This window comes from Sphaerodactylus townsendi, linkage group LG08 (assembly GCF_021028975.2).
Source record: "Sphaerodactylus townsendi isolate TG3544 linkage group LG08, MPM_Stown_v2.3, whole genome shotgun sequence".
Lineage (NCBI taxonomy): Eukaryota > Metazoa > Chordata > Lepidosauria > Squamata > Sphaerodactylidae > Sphaerodactylus > Sphaerodactylus townsendi.
In genome coordinates, this window is record NC_059432.1 from 74,993,194 (window position 1) to 75,005,579 (window position 12,386).

At 44.6% G+C, this 12,386-nt stretch overlaps 1 protein-coding gene across 4 annotated transcripts in view; it reads right to left on the bottom strand.

Moving 5' to 3' along the window:
- PIK3CB (phosphatidylinositol-4,5-bisphosphate 3-kinase catalytic subunit beta) overlaps positions 1-12,386 on the bottom strand; it is a 105,615-nt gene that overhangs the window by 48,775 nt on the left and 44,454 nt on the right. For all 4 annotated transcript variants that reach the window (XM_048506058.1, XM_048506059.1, XM_048506060.1 and 1 more), the window contains one exon: positions 7,676-7,899. In XM_048506058.1, coding sequence (XP_048362015.1) covers positions 7,676-7,899 — 224 coding nt within the window. The remainder of the gene's footprint in view (positions 1-7,675; positions 7,900-12,386) is intronic.

Genomic DNA, 12,386 nt, shown 5'->3' on the forward strand with positions numbered 1-12,386 from the left:
CTGTTTCTGAAAAGTGCTAGGAACAGGTTTTTTAAGTTTCTAAACATTGATGAATGAGCAAAACACTCAGAAACAGAAATGAAATGCCATCCTAAGCAGAGTTATAATCTTCTAAGACCACTGAGGTCAGGGGGCTGGTAAGGTATAATTTTGCTGAAAGTAACTCTATAAACCATTTAATCTTGCATGTCCAAGAGGCTAATTTTGCCCTTTGTGTCTCTACTGTTTCTTGGCCCTAACAACAACACCAAAACATCACTGCAGCAATATTGTAGTAATACCAGGTATAAATAAGCAAGATAGCATGGTGTATCATTTCAAGTGAAATAAAAAGGTATATGATGGACTGAAACAAATAATGTTGTGGCATATACTCAAAATTCTTGCATTCACTAACCCTTAAAAACAAACACCTTGCCTACCCCTATGAAGCAATATGCAGAATAATCAATGGGCCTACAAAACATAAGTTCTTGATGATTTCCCCTGTTTTGCCAAGTCTTCTCCTGTGACTTTCCTAGGGCAACTGAAGGGCAACCTCTTTGGATTCTCTAATAGGAGCCACATGCTTAATGGAGCATTGAACTGTATGTGGCAAAGCAATACATACCCAAAGCTCTAAAGGGAAATTAGAGGAATACCTGCCCAAAGCTCTAAGGGGAAATTTAGGACTCAGGAGTGGCCCTTGCCCAATCTGGTGGGTAAGAAATAACCAATCTCCAGTTAGAGGGTAGGGACTTAGGGAAAACATATACAAGTCTACTCTCCACAAGATCAGTGTGAATTCCCTAAAGTTGCTCAGCAACGTAGCTGCTTTGAGTGGGAATGTCCACATTCATGTAAGAGGCATGAGTCTTTTAGTTATTCAGAGTCCAAACCAAAGCAATCAAGGGAATGATGGATCAGTTTAAGGTAACTGTATTAGGATTGTTGTTGTTCTGCTGTTAGCTCAGGGTGGGTTTTTTTCTGTTGCCAAAGTTCAAACAAACTTTTTTTCCCCAAAACTGTATATTACTCAAAATTCTTTTGAGTATTGAGCAAAATTCTTTTGAGTATTTGAGTAAAATTCTTGGGGGGGACAACAGCGACAACAAGAATTCCCCCCCTGCAGCTCCCGGCGGGGCTCCGGTGGCTCTCAGAGGGTCCTTCGGCAAGACGTCTCGGCGGGCTGGGGCGAAGGGGGAGGCAGCGGCGGTGACGGGACGCCTCCCTCCATAGTCGAGATTACGGCTTTGGCGGAGTCAACAGTCTGGAGTGCCCATTGCCCCTTTGGGTCTCGGCGGGCCGACGGTGAGAAGGGGAGTCACGTGCTGACTGTGGGCCCAAAGTGTGGCTGGAGGAGGGGCGACCGGAGGAACAGACTGGTTTGGAGAGCTGGAAAAAAATAAGACCAGCAGTAACAGGAATACCAGCTGCTCTTTTTTTGGGACTCGGCCGAGCCCGGTGGTGTGAGGAGCTTAATGCTGGCCAGCCGGATCCAAGGAGCAGCAGACAGACGAGGAAATTGGCATTTTCGAACTTGCACGATACAGCTGGAGGCATAGAGCCTCCCTGCTGTTACCCTGTTCGATGCCCATAGGCACTCCAGTAGCTCTTCCAGGCCTGAATTCCAGCCAAGTGGCTGGCCGGGTGGTGCAGGAGCCCGTGCTTTACCCTATTCTGTCCGCACCAGAGGGCGCAGGGAATTGGTAGCTACCATTCCCTTTTACCATCTACCCAGTGCCCTCTGTTGACTCTGGTGCTTGACCTCTCCTGTATTTTTTTACATCTATTTGAGGGTCAGAGGCAGGAACATACGACGACGATTGGTTACATCCGCAGCTCATTAGTGAGAGTACTGAGCTGCTATATATCTGAATGATTGGGATTGCAGATTTGGATTCTTCTATTCCACTCCTGTCTGTTAGATTTAGATAGAATTGTATTGTAGAGTAGTTGTTTTAGTATATTGTAGGATTAATGGGTGAGTCAGTTAGTTGGTTTGTCTAGGTGGAGTGTCTAGCTTATTTATTATATAGTTAGTTCGACTGATGTTAGTCAGTAGTAAGTTTAGTCCCACCTGAGAAGGGTGTTATTATTGTTCAGTAGGCTATTGGATAAATAGGGAGTGAGTGAAGGGATATGGGGGCGCCATTGGGGCTAGGGATCCCAGTTTTAATGGAGACTGAGGTAGAAAGAAGTCACGGTAGGCCGGTGGGCTTATGAGAGAGCCGAAGCGAGAGATATGGGTATGCTTTCGGCTCACCTTCTGCCCCTCCGACCCTATCCCAAGAAGCGAGGATTGGATTTGGGTTCAGGAGCACCCTGCTTCGTCGCTGGTGTTGATCAATGCCAGGACCATGAATAGTAAAACAGCAGTGCCTTCAGGATTTCTTAGGAAACCAGCAGATGGACCTGGCTTGCATCACGAGAAACCTGGAGTGCGTGAAGGGAGACCGAGTTTGCTTTATCGCAGTTTCCCCACCAGAGTTTAAGGCGTGCCTCCACCAGTCACGAACACGGGGCCGGGGGGGCGGCGTGGCAATGTTCATCCGAGATTCCATCCCCTTTAGGGCTATCCCGGTCCCGGAGATCACCGGTATGGAGTGTGTCGGCCTAAAGTGGTTGGCAATGGAGAGGTTGGCCGTCCTCCTGGTGTACCGGTCGCCTAGCGCACCGGGGGACGGTCTGCTGCGGCTGCTGGAGGTGGTGTCTGACTGGGCATTGAGGTTTCCCAGACTTATTGTCCTGGGGGATTTCAATGTCCATGTCGACGCCCGCCTCTGTGCAGTAACCTGCTTGGACCTGGTGTCATCCATGGCGACGCTGGGCCTCTCCTTGGTAAATTCTGGCCCCACTCATGAGGCGGGTCACACGCTGGATTTGGTCTTCGGGTCGGGAATCAATATGGTCGTATCCTCTACGGATAGAATGCCATGGTCCGACCATTATGCCCTGAAGGTTCGGATGGACTTGCCATGCCTCCCCCGTCTAGGCGACGGACTGATTTATGTCCGCCCGCGGAGACTTATGGATCCACTTGGTTTCCTGAATGCTCTGCGGAGGATCCTGAACCTGCCGGGCAATACTCGATGAGCAGGTGGAAGATTGGAATGCCCGGGCTTTCGGATGCCATTGAGGTTGTTGCCCCGGCGTCCTCTGCGTCCCTGTTCACGGCTGGCTCCGTGGTATACTGAGGGAGCTTCACAGCCATATGAAACGAGGAGACTCCAGGCGACTAGAAGCCGAGTGTGGAGGAAATTTCGCGGACGAAGCTGCTGGCGAACATCCTATAGGAACGTTTATGAAAGGCCTCACGACAGATGGCGCAGACGTAAAAGAGGCCCGCTTAAGAGAGCCTTCCTCTCCTCTTCTCTCGCGATCTGCTGGCTCCCGCCCGGCACAATTGTTCCGTTTAATTAGGACTTTGACCTCTCATTACCCGCAAGGTTCTTACAGAATTCTCCAATTGGCTGTATCAGCTGTAGAGGCATTTATGAAGAGCTTCTTTGCAGACAAAAGTCGCGTCGGCTCCGCCAGGACCTTCCTTCTGTGATTTGTTGAATACAATTAGCGAACTAGAGGCCCCTTGCCGTCTTCCGGCCCTTGTTTGTGCCCAGTTTTCCCTGCTCTCTGAAGCCAGTTAATCGACAGGGTTCTGGCTGCTATTAGACCTACTACCTGTATCCCTCTGGATCCGTGCCCCTCCTGGCTTATTAAAGCTTGCCAGGGGGAGCTATGACCCCACCTGTTGAAAGATCATCAATGGCTCCCTTGAGCAAAGGAGTCTTTCCGGGTGGAGTTGAAGGAGCAGTGGTCCGCCCACTCTTAAAAAGACCATCGTTGATTAGATCCAGGAGATCCTGGCCAATTACGCCCGTCGAATCATCTTTCGTTTCTGGGAAGGTAATTGAAAGAGTGTCGTTGGAGCAGCTTCGAAGAGTTTCCTGGAGGGCCTTCTTTTAGGCTTTTCGATCCCTTCCAGTCCGGCTTCCATTGCTGGGCATGGGGCGGAGAACTGTTCTCGTCGATAAACCATCTGCGGATAAGCTCCGCATACAACTTGACCAAAGGCGGATCGGCGGCTGCTGGTATTACTAGACCTTACCGCATGGCGTTTGATATATGGTGCGACCACGACCTTTTGGCCCACCGCCTGGCGGCTTCGAGGGAGTCGCGGGGCACTTTGTCAGCTTCAGTGGATTGTCTCAGATTTCCTCCGAAGTGAGTCAGCTTAAGTTAATGGTGTGTGGGGACCAAGCCTCCCAGAAGGTGCCCACTTCAGTGTGAAAGTGTTATGCCCCAGAGGGGCATTGCTCTCCCAGCTATTGTTTAACATCTATCATGCGTCCACTTGCTCAGTTGAGTGCGGAAGGCTTTGGGCTGATCTGTCGCCAGTATGCTGATGACACTTTCAGCTCGTTCTGTTGATGGAGGGGGGGGACAGTCGCTGCCCTACAGCTCTACAGCATTGTTTGGAGGCGGTTGCTGGATGGTTACAACAGAACGAGTTAAACTGAATCCATCGAAAACCGGGAGATCGCTTTGGCTGGGCCGCCGAGAGGAGGCCGGGGATTTCAACACGCCGGGTGGGGAGGGAGCTACATTGGCACCAGCCTCCTCCGTAGCCGCAGCCTGGGGGGTCCACCTGGATTCGTCTCTTTCAATGGAGACCCAGGTGGCCCGCCTCTAACCGGAGTTAGCGTTTTCATCTTCGACAGGCCAGAAGCGGTTGGCCCCTTCACTCTCCCAGGCAGACCTCGCCACTGTGATCCATGCAGCGGTCACCTCCTAGGTTAGACTATTGTAACTGCGCTCTGGCGGGCGCTTCCCTTCACGTCTCGGTCCGGAGAGTTGAAACTGAATTTACAACATGCAGCGTGTGCTCTGAGTGGTGCCTTTAGAGAACACATTCAACCTATGTTGCGCTGCTTGCATTGGCTTCCGTTGAGTTCGAATCATTCATTCGCAGGTGTGGGTACTCCACCTTTAAGGCCTTATCGCGGTCTGGGACGCCTTGTTACCGCCGGGACCGTCTTACCCCATATGTCCCTTTGCAGACCTCTGCGTTCGAGCAGAGGCCAACTTGCCTAACTGTCCCTGGCCCCTCGATGATCGCGGTTTGGCCTCTACCGGGCCAGGGCCTTTACAACCCTGGCCCTGCCCTGGTGGAACACTTTACCACCAGCTATTCAGGCCCCTCGCTTGAGGATCTTGGAGAGTTCGCAGGAGCCTGTAGGACCGAATTGTTCCACCCGAGGCGTTTGGAGGGCTGACCGCTGAAGATGTACCCTCCCCCCCCCTCCCCTCCTTTTTATGCTCCTGGGCCCTTAATTGGGCCCTCAGCTTTGGAGTCTGTTTCCAGGGTTTAAGGTGTATTACGTTTTATTAAGTTTTGTTGGATGCCGCTGTAACTTATTTAATTCGCTGTTTTAATTGGGATTTTAATGTTATTGTTGTGATGATTGTGTTGTTTACCGCCCAGAGCCCTTCGGGGGAGGGGCGGTATATAAATTTGATTATAAATAAATAAATAAATAAATAAATATTATCAACTACTGTTGAACATTTTTTGTTTTCTGTTAAATGACTACATTTAACAGAAAGTTTCAAATTCTGCCTTTTTTGTCTTACACATAGTTGTAGGTCCAGGCACTGCCCTTTGCCCAGGGAATTACAAGTGATGGGGGAAGAATAATCTGGGTCTGCCCAAATTAAATCCCCAAACCAGGCTGGTAGCAGCAAGTATCTGGCACACTCCAAGGGACAGGCGGAAGACTGAGGTGACGGTTTGGGGTCTGCGTGCCACCCAGAAAGAGAGTCTAATTTAGGATCTCCTCTCCCTTCAAGGGCCTCCCACTTCCATGACAATGTAAGATGTCAATTGGTTCTGGTGGGTTTTCCAGGCTGTGTGGCCATGGTCTGGTGGATCTTGTTCCTAATGTTTCACCTGCACCTGTGGCTGGCATCTTCAGAGGTGTATCACAGAGAAAAGTCTGTTTTACACTGTGTCTAGTGAGAAGGGAAAGTCCAGATGCAGGCGAAACATTAGGAACAAGATCCACCAGTCCACGGCCACACAGCCCAGAAAACTCACCATAAGCAGTTGAATCCAGCTGTGAAAGCCTTTGGCAATAAGATGTCAATGTTTGTACTGAGCTGTTGATACAACAGCTATTGCAGAATCTATTGGCATTTCCCTACTATTAGCAGCCAGTTAGATACAGTGGAACCTCGGTTTTCATTGCCTTCGGTTTTCATCGGTTTCAGTTTTCATCAATTTGCCATAAGGTGCAGGGGTTTGTGGAGAAAAATCACCCAGACAAAGCTGTTGCAGGCCATGTCTGCAACTTGTTTAATGACAATGTCTTGCCCCATTTCAGACAAACTTAAAGAGGCATCAGAAACAGACCTCTTTGGACAGCTTTCTGATGCAACATTGGTCCACTGGGTTTTTTTATTTTCAAAAACAGGTTGTATATTTGTTTTATAAACAAGCATCTTTCCTTTACTCTCTGTGTCACAAAGCAAAGCTTCTTTTTGATATAATACTTTGGATCCAGACTGGAAACTGGCTAGTGGAGAGACAAGGTCACCCATTCCAGCAGTCTAGCCCATTCACCAGACTCACAACATTAAGTGGAGCTCCAAATAGGAAACTGGCACATATTCCCAAGCAAGACCTCAGACCAGTTATCTGACCAGGAAGGGCATTTTGGAGCAAGTGTCATTTGCAATTTGCAGGGGGATAGTAAGTGACAGTTGTCTGGATCCCTGGCCTACCAAAAAATGGGTGGCCTGCAGTTCTCAGGGAAGTCTGTCCTTCACTAGGGGTTGCCAACCTCCAGGTAGTGGGTGGAGACTGCCTGCTATTTCAACTGATCTCCAAGTGACAGAAATCAATTCCACTGGAGGGAATGGCTGCTTTGAAAGGAGGAATCTGTAGTTTTACACCGCTCTGAAGTTCCTTCCCTCTTCAAACTGCCCTCCCCAGATTCCAACCCCTAACTCCCAATCTAGAGCTACCATGAAGGCCAGATAATTGTGTAAATTTTGCAACAGGTCTACAATTGCCAAACTTCCTTCAAGCCTTATGATTGAACTGGGGGGGAAAAAGGAAAAAACTGAAGTCAGTTACTAGCGAGGAGGTACAGCTTGGACAGAAAGCATATAAGGCTCTGCACTGATAGGAAGAGTGTTCACTCCTTTAAGCTGAGCTCTAGAGAGTCTGCTTCTGGAAGGAGCTGATCCCTTGCCCTACAGGGCTGAGTCTGGCCTATTGGGATTAGGTACTGACAGAGGAGCAGAAACTCATTAGGGCAGTAGCATCAGGGAGTTTGTTTTCCATCCAGCTTCTTTTCTGTGTGAGTTTTTCCCTGTGTAGTTGTTGTATTGGTTTTTATAACTGTTTTCTCTTCTCGTTCACTCTGCCTGGATCCTTCTTACCTCAAAAGTTCAGTTATACATCAGGGTCTGCCCTGACTGAAAAGGGCAAGAAGGGTGCTCTGGGCCCTCTCAAGTAGAATTCTAGACCCAGAGTGGCCAGTTAAAGCCACTGCTTGCTCCAAGGGTAAAGGAGGAGGAAAAGATCTCTGTCCTGTCTACAGTAAACCCTGGACAACCCCACTCCTTTCTGTGATAGTACTATAGTGAAGAGTGTACAGAAAGGTTTTCTGTCATTGGCCAATAATCCTACCTGACAGTTGTCAAAATGAACAGCCACAACTAGATTGCCACCATAGAGCTTATCTTGGAGATTTTCTGGGATTACTGGCTCTTGTTCAGGAGGATACGTGTGCTTTAGCCAGTCAATCCAAGATAACCCTATAAGGGACTTCATCTTTTCTTCGCTGATTTGTCCCATCTTATTCCGGAATTCTTTTACCTCTGGGTCCTGTAGGGCATCAAACTCTTGGAGACCTGAAAAAGTTGAATTAAAAACAAGGCATTTTAATCACAATGGTAATCTCATGTTGCATAAACTGTGCCTATTACTTTCAGACTTGGTATTAACTAAATTAATTCAAATTACACATGTTCTTTTAAAACAAAGATTATTCCAGGGAAACTGTAAAGACTGACTTTCAAATAACAACCATAGGCCAATTATGTCTACCATGGATACATAAATTGGCATCTTTTGCCCATGTACTTTAAAGTATAGTTCAACTATTTTATAAAGAGATGTATATACTTTCATTGGAAAATAACTTTATTAATATCCTGCATATGAGTTAATAGGAGGCTTTTTTAATCAGTTTTTTAAATTCCTTATTAATTAATTAATTAATTATTACATTTTTATACCGCCCTCCCCCGGAGGGCTCAGGGCGGTGTACAACACTAAACAAACAATAAAACAAATAAAATTAAATTAAGACTTAAAATGCAGCAGCGTTCAGCTATCGAACCCGATTTAAATTTAAGTTTAAAAATAGATGGCATCCGACTATTAAAACTCCTCTTAAGAGAGGGACAGTGGGTCTAGAATGTTACACAGCATGTTTATTTGTTATGGGCACCCACATCAGCAGCTGGTCTCCCCGAAGGCCCGGTGGAAAAGCTCAGTCTTACAGGCCCTGCGGAACTCATTAAGGTCCCGCAGGGCCCGGACAGCTGGAGGGAGAGCATTCCACCAGGCAGGGGCCAGGGCCGTAAAAGCCTGAAGGTCTGAAGGTCACCTAATAATCCTTTGATGATAATGAGTGCATAATTTAATCTCACTTGGTATCTTTAAAATAAAATATATGTGCATAATATCAGGAAAAAGTTATAGGGTTTTTTCTTTTTTATGACTGTTCTAACATTAGTAACAGCTTCATGTATATAGTGATAAATCACATGTCATTCTTCGCTATGATGAATACAGCACACAAAGAGAAAAGATGTACTTAGTGGATATATCAGTGGATATATACCATGATCCAAGAGTATCTGCCTGCAGTCCTCAACATATATCTATGCCAAATGTATAGACATGTCTCCTTCTGTAGTATAGCATAAATGAACTCTTATGAGGAGGTTTGAGGGGAACTATTTTGCCACTGTTAAATGTGAGAAGAATTAAAGCCTTGTTTTGTTTGACTGGGGAGGGGATCACAAGCTTCCTAAACAAGCAGTATTAGGAATGCTGGACTGGCTGTGCGTCAGTAGAAACCTTTGTCATTATGGACATGTTAACATTCAGTTTGCTGTTGAAATCTAAACAAAACTTACAGTCTTTGTGCCCAGACTAACAACTGTCCATTGTTTTGATGACAGGCTTGGTCTTACTGGCGACTATTTATAATTTCAATGTACAATAGCAAGTGAGTAATCTGTTGATTCACTCAGGAATGAAACATTCTGTTTTTAAAAAATCCACAACAGCAACTGACTTATGGTACAGTTTCTGCTCAGTGTGTGTATGACAATGTCTTTTTAAAAAAACTGTTGGACAACAAGCACTGTATTAAGGAGTAAATTCACAAATCTAGCAGGTTTAAAAAAACTTTTCCTTATACCACAAGCACACAGTATTGATTACTAGAGATTGAAGATCATAAGTGCCATTCCCACAGGTTATTTTCCGGTGCTCCTATCTTGCATGCAGAGGAAGCATACTACATGTGATTCTGCCAGTATGTATGATTACTATTTCAAGTGAAAAAGACAGCATGCAGATTTTACAGATTTGCTATGCACAAATACAAAACTCTGAAGAAAAAAGATATGGGTTTCTTGTAGCATGAACTGTTGCTGGAAAATATATGCACTTCCCATTTCACACAAAATGACAATTTTTGCATACCAAGAAGAGTGCTTCTAGTTCTCTGTTGGTAGGGTGTGTGTGTGTGTGTGTGTGTGTGTGTGTGTGTGTGTGTGTGTGTGTGTGTGTGTGTGTGATGTGCCATCATGTTGCTTTTGACTGTTGGCAAGCCTATGAATTAATGATCTCCAAAACATCCTATAATTAACAGATATGCTCAGGTTTTAAACTGAAAGTCATGGCATCCTTTATTGAGAAAGTCCATCTCTTACTCTTTTCCTGCTATCTTCTACTTTTCGTAGCATTATTGTCTTTTCCAGAGTTAGTCATGTCTTCTCATAATGTGACCAAAGTACAACAGCCTCAGTTTAGTTATAGCTTCTAGGGAGAGTTCAGGCTTGATTTGATCTAGAACCCACTTATTGGTTATTTCATAGTCCATGGTATCTGTAAAATATCTCCTCCAATACCACATTTGACATGAACTTGCTTTCTTCTTGTCAGCTTTCTTCACTGTCCAACTTTCACACCCATACATAGTACTATGTTATGAATTAGTTTGATCTTGGTCACCAGCTATACATCTTTACACTTAAGAATCATTTTGAGTTGCTTCCTAGTTTATCTCCTAATTTCTTGGTTGCCATCTCTCATTTGGTTGATGAGTGAGTCGAGGAATAGAAAATCTTTAACAATTTCAATTTCTTCATCATCAACTTTAAATCATTTAATTCTTCCCTAGTCATTACTTTCATCTTCATCATATTCATGAATCTTGCCTTGGCATTTACTTTAACCTTCCATCAGAAACCATTTCTAATAGTCTTCACTATTTTCTGCCTGTAATGTGGTGTCATCTGGATATTTCAAACTGTTAATGTTCCTTCCAACAAATTTACCCTATCTGTATCAAATCTGATCCAATGTTTCTTATGATATGTTCTAGATATAGATTGGAAAAGCTAGGGAGATAAAGTATAACCTTAATTTGATACCTTTGCCAGTTGGAAACCATTTTGTTTCTCCAGCTTCTGCCCTAACAATAGCCTCTTGTCCAATGTATAGGTTGCATATCAAAACCATCAGATGTTGTGGTATAACCATTTATTTTAATTCCAACTATAGCTTTTCATGATTTACACACTCGAAATATTTACTATAATCTATGAAACACAAGCTAATCAACCCAATTTACTCCCTTTTCTTCTGAAATTATCTTGTGTGCTTCAGTAACCAACATAATATGCAATATGATATCAAGTGTCCCTTCCTTTTCTGAATCTAGTTTGAATACCAGGCATTTATTTTCCCATATACAGTAACAGTCTTTGTTTTAAGATTTTGAGCATCACGTTGTTTGAATGAGAAATCAATGTGATGATCCAATAGTTCATTGCACCGGTAAGTAAGGCAAAAGCACCAGAAACATAATGCCTTGAAAAGAGCTACCATTGTTGATGGCCTGCTGCAAGGGGTAGCAATTTCACAGGATTATTTAGCCATCTCTGCAGGAGGCCATGTTCAAGCCATCATTTAGCAAAGACTCTCTGAGGCACGTGATGATTGCAAGGCACTGATTCCCAGAAGGAGATCTGTGCTTCCATCATAGTGAACTCACTTTCCAGAACCTCTGTGACTGGAATAAAATGATTGGTTTTCCTGTGTTTTTTTCCCCCTTTTAAAAAAAGAAATGGGTTGATTAGGCTATAGCCCTAACACACTTTTATGGGAGTAAACCCAAGCAGCCTGATTAGCCCAGTTTAGCCTGAGTGTCTCAGGGCTTAAGAGCTAGGCAAAAGTCAACCACAGTTGGTACTTGGAAGGGAGACCACTCAGAAAGACAGGAACTGCTGTGCAGAGGAAGGCAATGGCAAACCGCCTCTGCTCCAACAAATATGATTCGTACTTTTTGGCTGGAATGCTCTGTGGAAGGAGTCACCATGGGTTTGTTACAACTCTACAGAATTTGTTACAATTCTTCTTCTTCTTCTTCCTACTTCAAAATCAGCTTGTTTCAGATTAAAATCTGATTTGTTAGCTAAGTTACTGATTTGCACTTCCAATTATTATTAGCATTTTGAATTTTACTGGGGCTTTTAAATTGGTGTTTAGGATTATGTTATTGTTTACTGCAAAAATGTACTTCACAATGTGTCTTTATTTTGTAAACTGCCTTAGAAGCAGCGTACTGAGAGTCAGTCAAAAGCTCTTTCCAGTGAAAATAAATTAAAAACACCAGTTCTCTTGTGAAGAAAAATTACACTGCCACATTTTACTTCCTAGTTCTGAAAAGGATATAGAATATATTTTCTGTGCTACATATGGAGAAACAGTAGTTTATCTATGGTTCTTAAATACCTTCACACCATGAATCAAAAATAACCTACTTAATGAAATAAAGCCATTAAATCACATTCAGTAGCCTAAAATGACATTTATAAAACAGTACGTAGGGCAGCAGCACACCACAACAACAGTTAATGGATTCTTAATCAAATGACTGGGTTAAAGAAGTTATTTTGGCCTGGGACGCCTCAAGGGAGAGGGAACTGCACAGGTGAGGGGCCACCACTGAAAAAGCCCTGTCTCTACTTGCCACCAACCTCATCTCTGCAGGCCCTAGGAGCAGGCCCTGGGAAGACAATTGAAAATGGCAAGC